The sequence below is a fragment of the Trichosurus vulpecula genome, chromosome 3, assembly GCF_011100635.1.
Source record: "Trichosurus vulpecula isolate mTriVul1 chromosome 3, mTriVul1.pri, whole genome shotgun sequence".
In the NCBI taxonomy this organism is placed as follows: Eukaryota; Metazoa; Chordata; class Mammalia; order Diprotodontia; family Phalangeridae; genus Trichosurus; species Trichosurus vulpecula.
In genome coordinates this window covers 23,144,689-23,157,444 of record NC_050575.1, presented here as the reverse complement: position 1 = coordinate 23,157,444, position 12,756 = coordinate 23,144,689, and the positions used below count along the sequence as shown (strand labels likewise).

General features: G+C 39.7%; 1 protein-coding gene across 3 annotated transcripts in view; it reads left to right on the top strand.

The window, feature by feature from the left end:
- Window positions 1-5,173: 5,173 nt before the first annotated feature.
- Window positions 5,174-12,756, top strand: part of LOC118843270 (DNA repair protein RAD50) — an 80,902-nt gene continuing 73,319 nt past the window's right edge. The window contains exons 1-3 of one of the 3 annotated variants that reach the window (XM_036750822.1): window positions 5,174-5,310; window positions 5,952-6,124; window positions 9,284-9,367. In XM_036750822.1, coding sequence (XP_036606717.1) covers window positions 5,996-6,124; window positions 9,284-9,367 — 213 coding nt within the window. In that variant the 5' untranslated portion in view covers window positions 5,174-5,310; window positions 5,952-5,995. Of the gene's footprint in view, window positions 5,401-5,951; window positions 6,125-9,283; window positions 9,368-12,756 lie in introns of all 3 variants that reach the window. The other 2 variants (XM_036750820.1, XM_036750821.1) reach the window with 2 other exon arrangements.

Genomic DNA, 12,756 nt, shown 5'->3' with positions numbered 1-12,756 from the left:
GCAACGCAATTGGATATGCCAATTGTTAGGAATTTTTTCCTCATTTTGAGCTGGTCTATTTCATCCTCCTCCTGGACCAAGTTCTTCCATCTGAAGTCCAGCAGAATAGTCACAGATGACATTTATATAGCATTTTTAGAATATTATCTTGTTTGGTCCTCACAACAACCCTATATGGAGGACAGGTCCTGTTGAACTCCAGGATATTACAAAATTATAGAATCTCAGAGTTCAAAGAGACCCCAGAAGCCATCTACTATAGCTTGTATAGGAATTCCCTCTACAATACAAAGTGGTCACCCAGATTCCCTTTTAAGACCTTTATTTAGTGAGGGGGAACCCATTACCTCCCAAGATGGCTCATTCTGCTTTTGGATAATTCTTACTGTGAGCAAATTTTTTCTCACATTGAAGCTGAATCTGCCTTTCTGCAATTTCCACCAGCACAAAAACTCTAATTCTTTTTTTCATTCGATAGTCCTTCAAACATTTGAAGATTGCTATCAGGCCTCCTCTATGTCTTTTCTTCTCCTGGCCAAATATCTAGTTCTTTTATGGATCTTTTTATGAGTCTCAAGGCCTCTCACTAATATGGTTGCCTTCTTGTGGACACTTCCCAATTTATTAATGTCCTTCCTAAAATATTATACAGTACTCTAGATGTGGTCTAATCTTGGCAGAGTACAGTACAGTGGTCTGTTACCTCCCTTGTTCTGGATACTATGCCTCTCAATGTGGCTTAGCACAGTATCAACTTTTTTGTGAGTGGAAGGGGTCTATGTTGTCCTGTTGACCTGCTGAGTTTGTAGCCTACTAAAGCCCTCCAATCTTTCTCACACAAACTGTTTTCTAGATACACTCTCCCCATGAGTTAGATAGCTAATTGCTCTTACTTTCCATATAGGATCTGCTAACGACCACTTGGTCAGACCAGCTCTGATTTAGTATTTGCCAGCGACAGCGATCATATTGATTATTTCTCTTCAAGCTAGGAAAGGAAGTGAATTCATTTCACGTTCCTCTCTCCGCCCTGGGGAGGTTTCTCTTTCAGGTTCTCATATTCCTTGCCTAGGAAAAGCATCTGGAACAAATTGAATCTTAAGCTTGTCATTATCTTGAGGCTTCAAGACCTGCGTGGCCCAGTCTGGAACTGGGCAGTTGAGGAGAAAGCTAATAATTCCCGTGGGCTCAGGAATCCAGTATTCTCACACCTTAACAGATAGGTAGGCTGCCACAAACATCTTAGAGCCACAGGCAGCTTTTAAGGAGTTACCCCAAGGAGGAAACATTTGTCTGACTTTCAGTTATTTGTGTCCCATTGGCTGAGGCAACCTGGGCTTTCCTTCCCCATTTTGGGAACTCGATAGCAGATGCTTCTCCCCAGTACTTCCCCATGGCCACATAGCTAATAGTCAAACTTGGGAATCCAACCAAGGTCTTTTCTGACTACAAGTTCAGTATGCTTTCCCTTATACAATGGCCATCCTATATAGAAAGTAAGAGCAATTATCTATCTAACTAATGGGGAAAGTGTATCTAGAAAAAAGTTTGCGTGAGAAAGATTGGAGGGCTTTAGTAGGCTGCAAACTCAGCAGGTCAACAGGACAACATAGACCCTTTCCACTCACAAAAAAGTTGATACTGTGCTAAGCCACACTGAGAGGCCTAGAATCCAGGACAAGGGAGGTAACAGACCACTGTACTATACTCTGCCAAGATTAGAACACACCTAGAGTACTGTGTAGTATTTTAGGAAGGACATTCATAAATTGGGAAGTGTCCACAAGAAGGCAACCATGTGACAGCCCTTCAAATATATGAAGTGTCCTCAAAGTTCCTCCAGATTCATCATACCTCCTCTTCCTCCCCTACTCCTTCAGACTACCTTCAGTTAATTTTAGCATGGGATGGTTTGAGTCCCCTTATAATCCTGATTTTCCTCCTCTGGTTTCCTTCCAGTTTATCAATGTCTCTTCTAAAATATATCATTTTGAACTAGATATAATATTCCAGATGTGGTCTGATCCTGGCAAAGTATGTAGGCTCTGTACTTTGAATCATTCTTCCCCTAGTTTTAGACAGTATACTTCTACGGAGTTTATGACTATGAGAGGTTGGTTAAATTGATGAAATCACAGGATGAGGCCTTTGTTTTACCCATTAACCTCACACTGAGATATCTGATGACATGGAGAAGGTCTGACTCTTCAGCAATTCCAAGTACATTTACTTTCTGGGGGTATCTCATCTACAAAGTGAAACTGTAAGTCTGAAGAATTGTTCATGTCCCTGGGAGAGAGCTAGGGTTCATTTTCTAAAGCTTGTCAACCACTTTTGCATTTTTCTTTTAGAAGAGTCAATCATAGTAGGGCACCCTTAGTCTGGAGGAGTGTATTCTTCCCTGAAAGGGACAAAGGGAGAGAATTTAGAATTCAAAATTTAAAAAAAAACAAATGTTAAAAATGTTTTCACATATAATTGGAAACAATTTTAAGTCTATGAAAGTTATTAGCTTTTTTTGGCTGCCATTTATTGCTGAATCATATTAAGCATGCAATTCACTAAAAACCTCTAGGCATTTTACACATGAAACATGCCTCTTCTATCCTGTACTTTTGCAACTAATTTTTAAAAATCAATGTGGAGAACTTTATTCTTTTAAATTCACAGTGCAAACTTCAGACTACCATTCCAGCTTATGCAGATGTTTTTGGATTCTGATTTTATTATTCAGCATACTGATTATCCCTCATAATACCTTGTTTAGTTTGGGCTCACTGAATGTGTCACAGCGCAAACGTAATAAAGAGAAAGGGAGCTTAGAAAATGTCACCCACTCAGAACCAAATGATAACCTATTAGTGAGAGACATTTAATGTATAATCTGATCCTTTTACTCTCCCTTCCATTTTTATTTACAGGCAAACTTCCATTGTTTGGGCGACAATTGAATTTAGAAGACAACCTACTAATGACTGTTACCAGAAATGACTCCTGGTGAGAAAAGATTGAAGGTACTATGGTGGCTTAGGGGAAAGAGAAAGGGAAGAGAGAGGATAAAGTATCTGGAAATCACATCCATCTTTCAACATAGACAATGATTGTATGTTTTTCAAATTACATTTGTAATGAGTAAATTCCCTTCTGTGAGATCTTAAGCAGGGAGCCACAGCGGTCCCCAAACTACTTTTAGTACTCAAATCAGGGTGTACAGCCCAGGGCACATGAAGAAGAGTGATTCAGAGTGGAATTTTACAACCCAGCTGGTTGAGTAAGATAAGGGGATGTGTGTGACTGTCCACATTGGAAAATGGCAGGCAAGACAGTTATCCATGTGTGGATGAGACAGACCCTCATGTCTTGACAAGAAGCATCTCATCTTAGAAGCCCAAGGAAGAACAAGTCAGTGCCCTTGGGTATCTCAGAAAACCAGTTCTGCTAGTTTTGTTGACTTTGAACCTGACAACACATTTATTTTTTCTTCATCATAAAACAAGTCAAAAAGACTTTTCTTGTTTCTAACACAAGAAGCATCTTAGGGCATTGAGTGAGAATATAGATAAGGATAGGGACTGTGATTTCATTGATATACAGAATTCCTGGATAAGAAGACTCCCCTCACTAATGTAAGTTGATACTTTCTCAGAAATTTAGAGTCTTAGTGAGGTGCCCAGAACACTGAGAGACCAGTATTTCTCGAAGGCAAGTTTTCCTGGTTCTGAGGGTGGCTCTATGCACTATGCATGGTGCCTCTTTCATATATAGAGCACAAAGCAGAAACTAAAATGGGAACATGAGCAAGGCACATTTTAAGTACAGATAAAGATTTTTCAATTACATTACTAATATTATTACTAATGCCTATTAAATTAGTTTAAATGTTCTTTCCATTAGCCTTTGGGCACAGGCACCAAAGCAGTAAGAAAATTCAACTAGTATCTTTTTTAGCACAGGGAGGGAGGCTTGTATTATTGCTATTTTATCAGGTGTCTAATCTTTCAGGTAATCTTGGATCACGGCCTTAAAATGAGAAAAGACAACCAAGGCCATCAAGTTCAGCATCCTTAATTTACAGATGAGGAAACTGGGTCGGTATGGTTAAGGCCATACAGGTTTTAAGTGGCAGACTTGGGAAGATGCAATTCTGTTCATTCACTAGATATTTATTCAACTTCTAAGCCCTGAGTGAAGACGAGAGAGACAAAGTTCAGATTGAGCAGCCCCCGGCTTCAGAGAACTGCAAAGGTGCCAAAATGCAGTTTCCTCGCCCAAGAGTTCTCTACGCTATGTTTTGTATGCTGACCAAAGCCTCACTCGATGCACAAAGACTTTTCCTGCGTCAGAAACAAGAAAGGCCTATTTGACTTGGGTTAGGCTAAAGAAATAGAAATTCATTGTTTACAGAGATCCGGGAAGAAAATGGGCAAACGAAGATTATTATAATGTCTAATAAATATCACGTGGAAGATGCATTTAGAGAGGTAGAAAGCAAAACGATATGTTAGTCCCAACCATTTTGAGCAAAAAAAGGAATAATTAACTACTCGTTCCTAACATTTTGAGCGTTTAATTTTGCAGCTTTTCCCTGGCTACTCAAAACGTCAAGACATTAAAACTCTGCATGGGTATTTAACTGGAGAGGCAGCGCTGCACAGAGAACACAGGGCCGGACTCGGGTTCGCAGGCCGCCTCGGGCACTTTTACCAGCCGTGGATGCGGGACACTGGGCAAGTCACCTTAACTCCGTCTGCCTCAGTTTCCTCGTCTGTAAGACTAGGGGTTGGTCACCGGGGCCTGTCGGCTCTGAATCTGGCTTGAGGCATATTTACCCTGGTCCCGTTCACTTCTCTAAGCTCTGAGCCTGGCATGGGAAGGCGTCCTCCGGCGCTCTGCCATGTGGTTCCCCCCTCTTGAGGACGGACCCCAAACTACGATCTAGCTTCAGCTGCGTTGTCTCCCACAACTTCGCTTCCCGCTCCCGGGCAAGCCGGGGTGCTTGGAGTCCCGCCCAGCTCCCTTTAACCCACTCGCAGCGAGAGAAACCACACCCGAAACACGGACACACAAACCAGCCCAAACTGCTCTAGTTCCGACCCTGTGGTCGCGGGTGACCTCTTAGCAGGCTTGGGCTGCTTCCGCTTCCGGCGTTTTCCCCGCCTCGAGGGGGCGGAGAAAAGCTTGGACTTCCGGTATGCGACTACTGGGCGCACGGCCCGGAAGAGGCGGGGGAAGAAGCGCGCGCGCGAGAGGCCGGAAGAGGCGGGGCTGCGCAACGGAAAGGGGTGGGGCGCAGGCGAGCGGGAAGCGCAGGTGTGTGATTGGAGGTATCCGAGTTGCTAGCTTGGTGGAGGGGCACCCACTCCGACCCCGACCCCGCCTCGGCCACTAGGAAGGTAGCCGGTAGGAGGTTGGGGTCTCAGTTGCGGGGTCTGAGCTGTGGCCTACAGTTGTCTCATGGCCCCGGGCTCCCTCACGTCCTCTTATCCTCACCTCCCCACCTCCCTCAATCCCCTTACCGCTGGCCACATCTCCCCATTTCCTCCCCACCACATCGTCACGTGTCCTATCCCGGCTCCACTACCTAAACCTTCCTTCCTCGCCCCTTCCTCATTTACATCACCTCAGCTCCAGCCTGAAAGACCCCAGCCAGTACTATCATCCCTCTTCCCTCCTCGTTCCCTTTCGCTGATCCCCAGCCTGGAGCGCTGCCTGAGCCCCGGGTTCGGGTGTAAGGTTGTTGGGTCTGAGTGGCAAAACGTAGCAGTCTCTACCACCGAGGCTTCTGGTCCAACGGAGCCTCTGCCATTGGTTTGACCTTAAACCACAGATGCCAAGCTGAGTAGAACTTAGGGCAACGCAGAGCCGTTATCCGTTCACTCTATTGGACGGTAGAAATTATCCTTAGAGGTTGGAGTTTGCTCCAAAATAAAATAAAATATTTTTCTGCTTAGGTCATCAAAATTCTGTATATTGAAAAAAGAAAAAAATTGAAAACATGTCTAGGATCGAAAAGATGAGCATTATGGGTGTGAGGAGTTTTGGAATAGAAGACAAGGATAAGCAAGTTATCACTTTCTTCAGTCCTTTAACGATTTTGGTTGGACCCAATGGTGCGGGCAAGACGGTAAGTCTTATTGGGCTACAGGACAAAAATGCGCCCGTTTTCACTTCAGTTCCGTAACAGTTTTGGTTCTGTGCTATGCTGCAGACGAGAACAGTTGATAACTCAGTAAAACATTTACTAAGCACCTACTGTGTGCCAGACAGTGTTAAGTGCTGGGGATGAAAAAGAGGCAAAAGATAATCCCTACTGTCAAGAAGCTTACAATCTAATGAGGGCAGCAACATGCAAACGTATATACAAAGCAAGCTGTATGAAGGATAAATAGGAAATAATTAACAGAGGGAAGGCGCTAGAATTAAGAGGGTTTGGGAGAGGTTTCTTGTAGAGGGTGGGGTTTTGGGGGAGACTTGAAGCCAGGGAGGTCACTATTCAGAGGGGGGGAGGGAGAGTATTCCAGGCAAGGGGAAACAGCCAGAGAGGATGCCTGGGAGCAGACAGATGTCACTACAGTGTCACTACATTGAAGAGTACTTGTCTGGGAGTAAGGTGTAAGAATACTGGAAAGGTGAGGGGGGCTGGATTATGAAGGGCTTTGTGGGCCAAACAGCATTTTGTATTTCTTCCTGGAGGCAATAAGAAACCACTGGAGTTTATTGAGTAAGGAGGGGAAGGGGAGGGAGACCTGGTAAGTGATCTCAGGTATCTTCAATCCAAGTTAAAGGCTTAGATTATGAAAAAAAAATCCCAAAATGAGGATGAATTATGTAATGTTAATCTTTTAAAGTATTGTTTTAAAACATAAAATTCATCCAAGATTTATTTTCTTGGACCTTAATAAGAATGTCTACTCATTTAAGAAACTAGAAAGATTTTCTTGTAGATTGTCTCTAAGTACTACAATACAGGGAAAGAGCACTGACTCCACTCAGAGTACTTCAGATAAGATCCCACCTCTAAAACTACTTGTATGACTTTGAGTCTGTCACTTAACTTCCTTGGGCCTCAGTTTCCTCATGTGTAAAAAGGAATTAAATGGCTTCTGAGGATCCTTTCATCTCTAACTGTGATTAGTCAGAGTACTTCAGAGAAGATCCCACCTCTAAAACTACTTGTATGATCTTGAGTCAGTCATTTAACTTCTTTGGGCCTCAGTTTTCTCATGTGTAAAAAGAGGGGTTGGACTTAGATGGCTTCTGAGGATCCTTTCATCTCTAGCTATGATCTCATCCCACCTAAGTCACAGGATTTTATGAAGAAAGGCCCTTATATATGAATGAAAAATATTTATTAATATAACTAATCTCTCCTTTGGTCTGATTCTTGCTTATTTAATATTTATTAAGTCATTGTACTATTTCTTTATCTTACCATCCACACTCCTGGTGTGGTTAGTACATGTAATATATGGTTTAGAAAACAAAGTAGAAATCCATATATATTTTGGAGAAAAATGTACAACAAAGTAAAAGCAAAATGAATGTGAAATGTCAGTTAAGCAACTTTTAAACTTGTGTGGCATTGAGTAGGGCTAGTTTAAGAATCTTGGTGTGATTATCACAATAGTCTTATTCCATCAAAAAATTCAGTTCAACAAATTAAGTACCTACTATTTGCAAAGACTACTAGGTACTAAGGATATAGAGATGAATAAGACATAGTCCCGGAAATCAAGCAGCTGATAATCTAATAGGTAGACAGGCAGAGACAAGACATAAAAAAGTAATTATACAAATTAAATTGATATTGAAATTTGTAGTGTGTACGAAAGAGAAATATTGTAAAGTAAAGCTGGGAGTACTGGTCAGATGTAGATTATAGAGGACTTTGAATGCTAGAATAAGGAATTTGGACTTAATCTAGTAAGTAGGCAGTGGGGAACCAAATATTTGATCAGGAGAGTAATACTATGAGAGTGGTATTTTATGGGAGAGACTAACGGCAGGAAGACCTGTCAAGAGTTGTTAAAATAGTTCAGGTAGAGTTTGGATACCTGGGAGTGAAAAGGACAGGGAATGGATTTGAGAGGTTGTGGTGATAGAATCAACCAAACTCTGAGTGTAGTTTACATTTTATGACAGGGCTGTCCAAACTTAGGTTATCTTAGGGCTGAATTAAAATAAGATAATTATTTGAGGGCCGCACCCAGAATAAAAAATACAGTACACTAATAGAAAGTAGGGGAATACGTCATCAATATAACAGGCGAAGGAATGAAGTGCAAGAGCAAATACAAAGCAACAAAGCGAAAACACAACAGTATAAAGGTAGGCGCATACTGACTAGTCTGCATCATACAGATGGAACTTATCCCACTGATCGATTGAAAATTCTGCGCGGTATGTTTTGTCCATAATACTGTTTAAAAGCACCAAAGAAAATATCAATGAGATTATTTATTACTGATGGAATTAAAAACTCTAATATGCATTCCATGCAAATTATTATTTTATTTTTTTGCTTGGGAAAATTAAAACTCACAGGTAGGCCCCATAAAATCGCACTGCGGGCCGCATTTTGGACAGCTCTGTATTATGATAAAGGACAATGTCTTTCCCACTTAAATTAATAAACATACCATATGTACGACTACAGTCTAATCCCAGACTACCTTTTGCCTTCTCAATCTTTCACTAATCCTCTCCCTACAACATAACCAACATGTATATTACTGTGTCCTTGTATTTATTGCTTGTACCATTCATTTGACATACTTAACCTATCTTGTAATATTTCTTGTATTGCCTTTTTCAAGACAACTTTGTTATTAAACTTTGTATATAGGAACTAAATTATAAATAAATTGGAAGAATGCTTTCAACAAATAGTTTTTAAATGGCTTCTGCGTACAGTGACAATGACCGTATGCTGTATTCTTTGCATTCCTTATAGTCTCATGTGCAAAGTTATGCATGCAGTAGACATTTGTGATGCAGGTATTTGTTTGATGACTTTACAGTATATGGAAGAAACAAATTGAGTAATGTTTTATCACAGGATGATAAGGGAGAGGAGATCAAGTATTTTTACAAGTGCCTTCTATGTTCCAGGCATTGTGCTAAGTTATTGCAAATGTTGTCTCTTGATTATAAAATCATAGCTTTAAAGCTAAAATGAGCCTTAGAGGTCATTTATTTCAACATGCTCATTTTACAGATGAGAACACTGAAGTCCATTTTGAATAGCTCATCTTGTGTAATATATCATTTTTCATGTATTTAGACCATCATTGAATGTCTGAAGTATGTTTCTACTGGAGATTTCCCTCCTGGTACCAAAGGAAATACATTTGTTTATGATCCAAAGGTAAGAAGAATATATATGCAAAGGTAATTTGTATTTTTCTGATACACTTTTTAAAAAATGTTAACAGAAATAGTAATAAAACTTACAGGTTGTAGTATAACAGAGAAATTTGAGCAGCTTTTAAACATAACATAATCCGAAGAAAATAGTAAGGCCGTATCTCTTTTATGTCATAATCACTCATACCACTGTTTCATATGTTTCTAGGGTATACCATTACAAAAATCTTCATGTCAAGAGGGATCCTAAAACTATTTAGTTCAACCTGAACCTGCATATGAATCCCCCTTCCCCCCATAATATACTTGACAAATGATTATCCTATGTTTGCTTGAAGACTTCTGGCAAGGGAGTTCTTTAAGCCAACCTGAAATATCTCATTCCACTTTTGGACAGATGTACTTGTTAGGAACTTGTTCCTATATCAAGCTTAAATCTGTTTCTTTGCAAATTCTGCCCATTGTTCCTAATTCTGTTTTCTGGGACCACATCCCTTTTCCACGTGGCAGCCCTTCATAAACAGGGTGTCCCCAAAGTCTTAAAACTGCACTAAGACTTTTGGAAGACCTTGTTCTTAAAAGAGAGCTATCATGACTCTCCTTTACTTGTCTTCTCCAGGCTACATATCCCTAGATCTTTCAACTACTCAGTTGGCATGATCTCTAGTCCTTTAACTATCTCAGTGGTCCTTGCTTGGATGATTGCCTATTTAGCAGTGTACTTCCTATAATGTCCTCCCATCATAGTTAAACCTAAGAATCCATTTGTGATCTGGCCAGGATAGAGTACAGTAAGACTGACACCTCCCTTAGTCCTAAACACTAAGCCTTGCTCAGTACATCCTCATAGAACATTCATTTTTGGTGCTGTGTATCATAGAGCACCTGACTCATTGAGTTTAAAGTCTGTTGAAACCTCAGATCTCTTTCAGACTATGCTTATCTACCACATAGTAATTATGAAGTTGAGTTTTGAATTAATAAGATTGACATTTATATTACATTTCATCTTTCCAATTTTAGTCTTTGATTCATAAATGTCATCCAGAGTGTTAGATATCCCTTCAAACTTTACGTCATCTACATTTTTGATAAGCATGTCATCCGTGCCATTATTCAAGTCTGATAAAAATCTCAACCAGCACAAGGTTAAGGACAGATCTCCTCTGGTGATCCACTGGAGATTTCCATCCAAATTGATATCAAACCATCAGTGACTCTTTAGGTCTACATAGTTAACCACTTCCAAATTCATCTAACAATTGTTTGCCTCTCTTATCTAAAAAGATAGCATGAGAGATTTCATTGCATGTTTGACTGAAATTTAAATAGGTAAACTATGTCTGCTCTCTTTCCCTCTCAGGCACTTTGTCAAAAACCAAGTGATATTAGTCTGACTAGACCTGCAGTTATTGAATCCAGTCTGACTCTCTTTGATTGTCACTTCTTTTGAAGATGTTCATTCATTTTAATAATAGTCTAGAATTTTGCCAGGAATATTGGTCGAGCTCACTGGCCTATATTTTGAAGATCCTACCCTCTTCTGTCTTTCAGAATGGGACATGTCAGTTTTATGGTACCTCTTCTGTGCTTCATAATTTTTTAAAGATTACAGATTAGTTGCTCAACAATAACATATGCCAATTCTTTTAATTCCTGGGATATAAGCACCTTGAGGACAGAGACTCTTTTTTGTTTCTGTACTCTCAGTTTCTAGTTGTTTTCCCTTTTCTCCCTGCCCTCTCCTCCCCCTCACCACTCACTACTTTATCTAAAATTATCTTATATTTACTTTGTACTTATTTTGTATCTACTTATGCATATATTATTGGTCCCAGTGGAACATAAGTTTTGGGAGGTCAAGGACTGTTTCATGTTTGTCTTTGAAATCTCTGTGCTTAACTTACTATTTGGCTCATAATAGGCATATAATAAATGCTTATTAAATGAATGAGTGAATGTGATTTGTTCGGATTTGTTGGCTTGAACTCATCAAAAGCAATTAGGCTATCTGTTAATTTCTGTTCATCCTTAGTTTCAACTCCCTTTGGAAATATTTATTCTGTCCTTTTCAGTCCAGAGATAATTTTCCTCAACAAAGTAAAGAAAAGCAAAATAAGACGTTAACAGTCTTTGCCTTAAACACTGCTCCATCTTAGAACAGTAGTTGAATGTCTTCCTTGGCCCTTTACTTTCTCCAGTACAGCTAGAATAATTCTCTTTTTGTTGTCTTCACTTTTCTTTGAGAGCCCCAGCTCATTCTGAGCTTTAGCAATTTTGGTGCTTTTACAGGACAGTGATAGACTTTTGTGCTGATTTCCTTTTATCTGTCCTTGATCCTATCTTCTGTACTTGTCTTTTTAAAAATCTAAATTGTTTGACAAGTTCCTTTGTGTCTGTGGGGTTTCTTTAGATCAAATGCTCTTTTCAGAGCATCATAGAAAGAGCTGGAAGGGACTTTAGTTCACTTCCCTCATTTACAGGTGATAGAACTGATGCCCAGAGAGGTCAGAACACTTGCCCAAAGTCTAGCCTCTTTGTCCTCATTATAAATCATTTTTCTTAGATTTCCCTTAAAGATTTTGTGTCTGTGTAATAAATTTTTTTCTTAGTTCTTGATTTTTAAAGTGAAGAAGTGAAATATTTTATATCTACTTTAAAAAAGAAAGCCCAAGTTAACTTGTAATTCATTTATGTATCTTTCAGTTATTTTTTTTTCTTTGGTTTAGTGGCCTCTAGTAGATAAAAAGATTTCCTGCTTCTGGCCTCAAGGATAGGAGATTGTCTTTAGAGGAAACTAGCTCCTTGCTTTTATCATACTTTTTGGTCAGTTTTAACAATTAGCTGTTCTAGGTGCTAGGGAAGCAAGAAACTTTAGGCAAGACAGTTTCTTGTTTTCATAGAGCTTAGAGGTAGATATAGTAGGTAGGTAGATATAATTTATTCATTGATAACCATAATGCAAGAAATTTCCTAAGTCCCTGAGGGAGTTAGTTATAGGCAAAGTACTCTGTGAAATCCGAGGGGTAAAAATTCTTTACTTAAGGGGAGATGGGGCTGGTCATGGAAAGAATTCAGGGAAAGTTTGGTGAAAGTAGTGACATTTGAATTGGGCTTTAAATGATGAGCTTATATTCAACAGGAAGGCATATGGAACAATGTGAGCAAATGTACATAAAGACAAGAAAGGGCTTGGTTCAACTGGAGCATAGATTATGTGCCAGGGAGCAATGTGAAAATTCTGAAAAGGCAAAGTGACACCAGGTAGGGGTGTGTGTGCTTGAATAATTGTAATTTGGGAGGAACTAAAGCTGAAATAGTCTTCCCTGGTACACATATCTTTTAAGTGATATTGCATTATTACAGAAAGTATAAAGGGTGAAATGGATT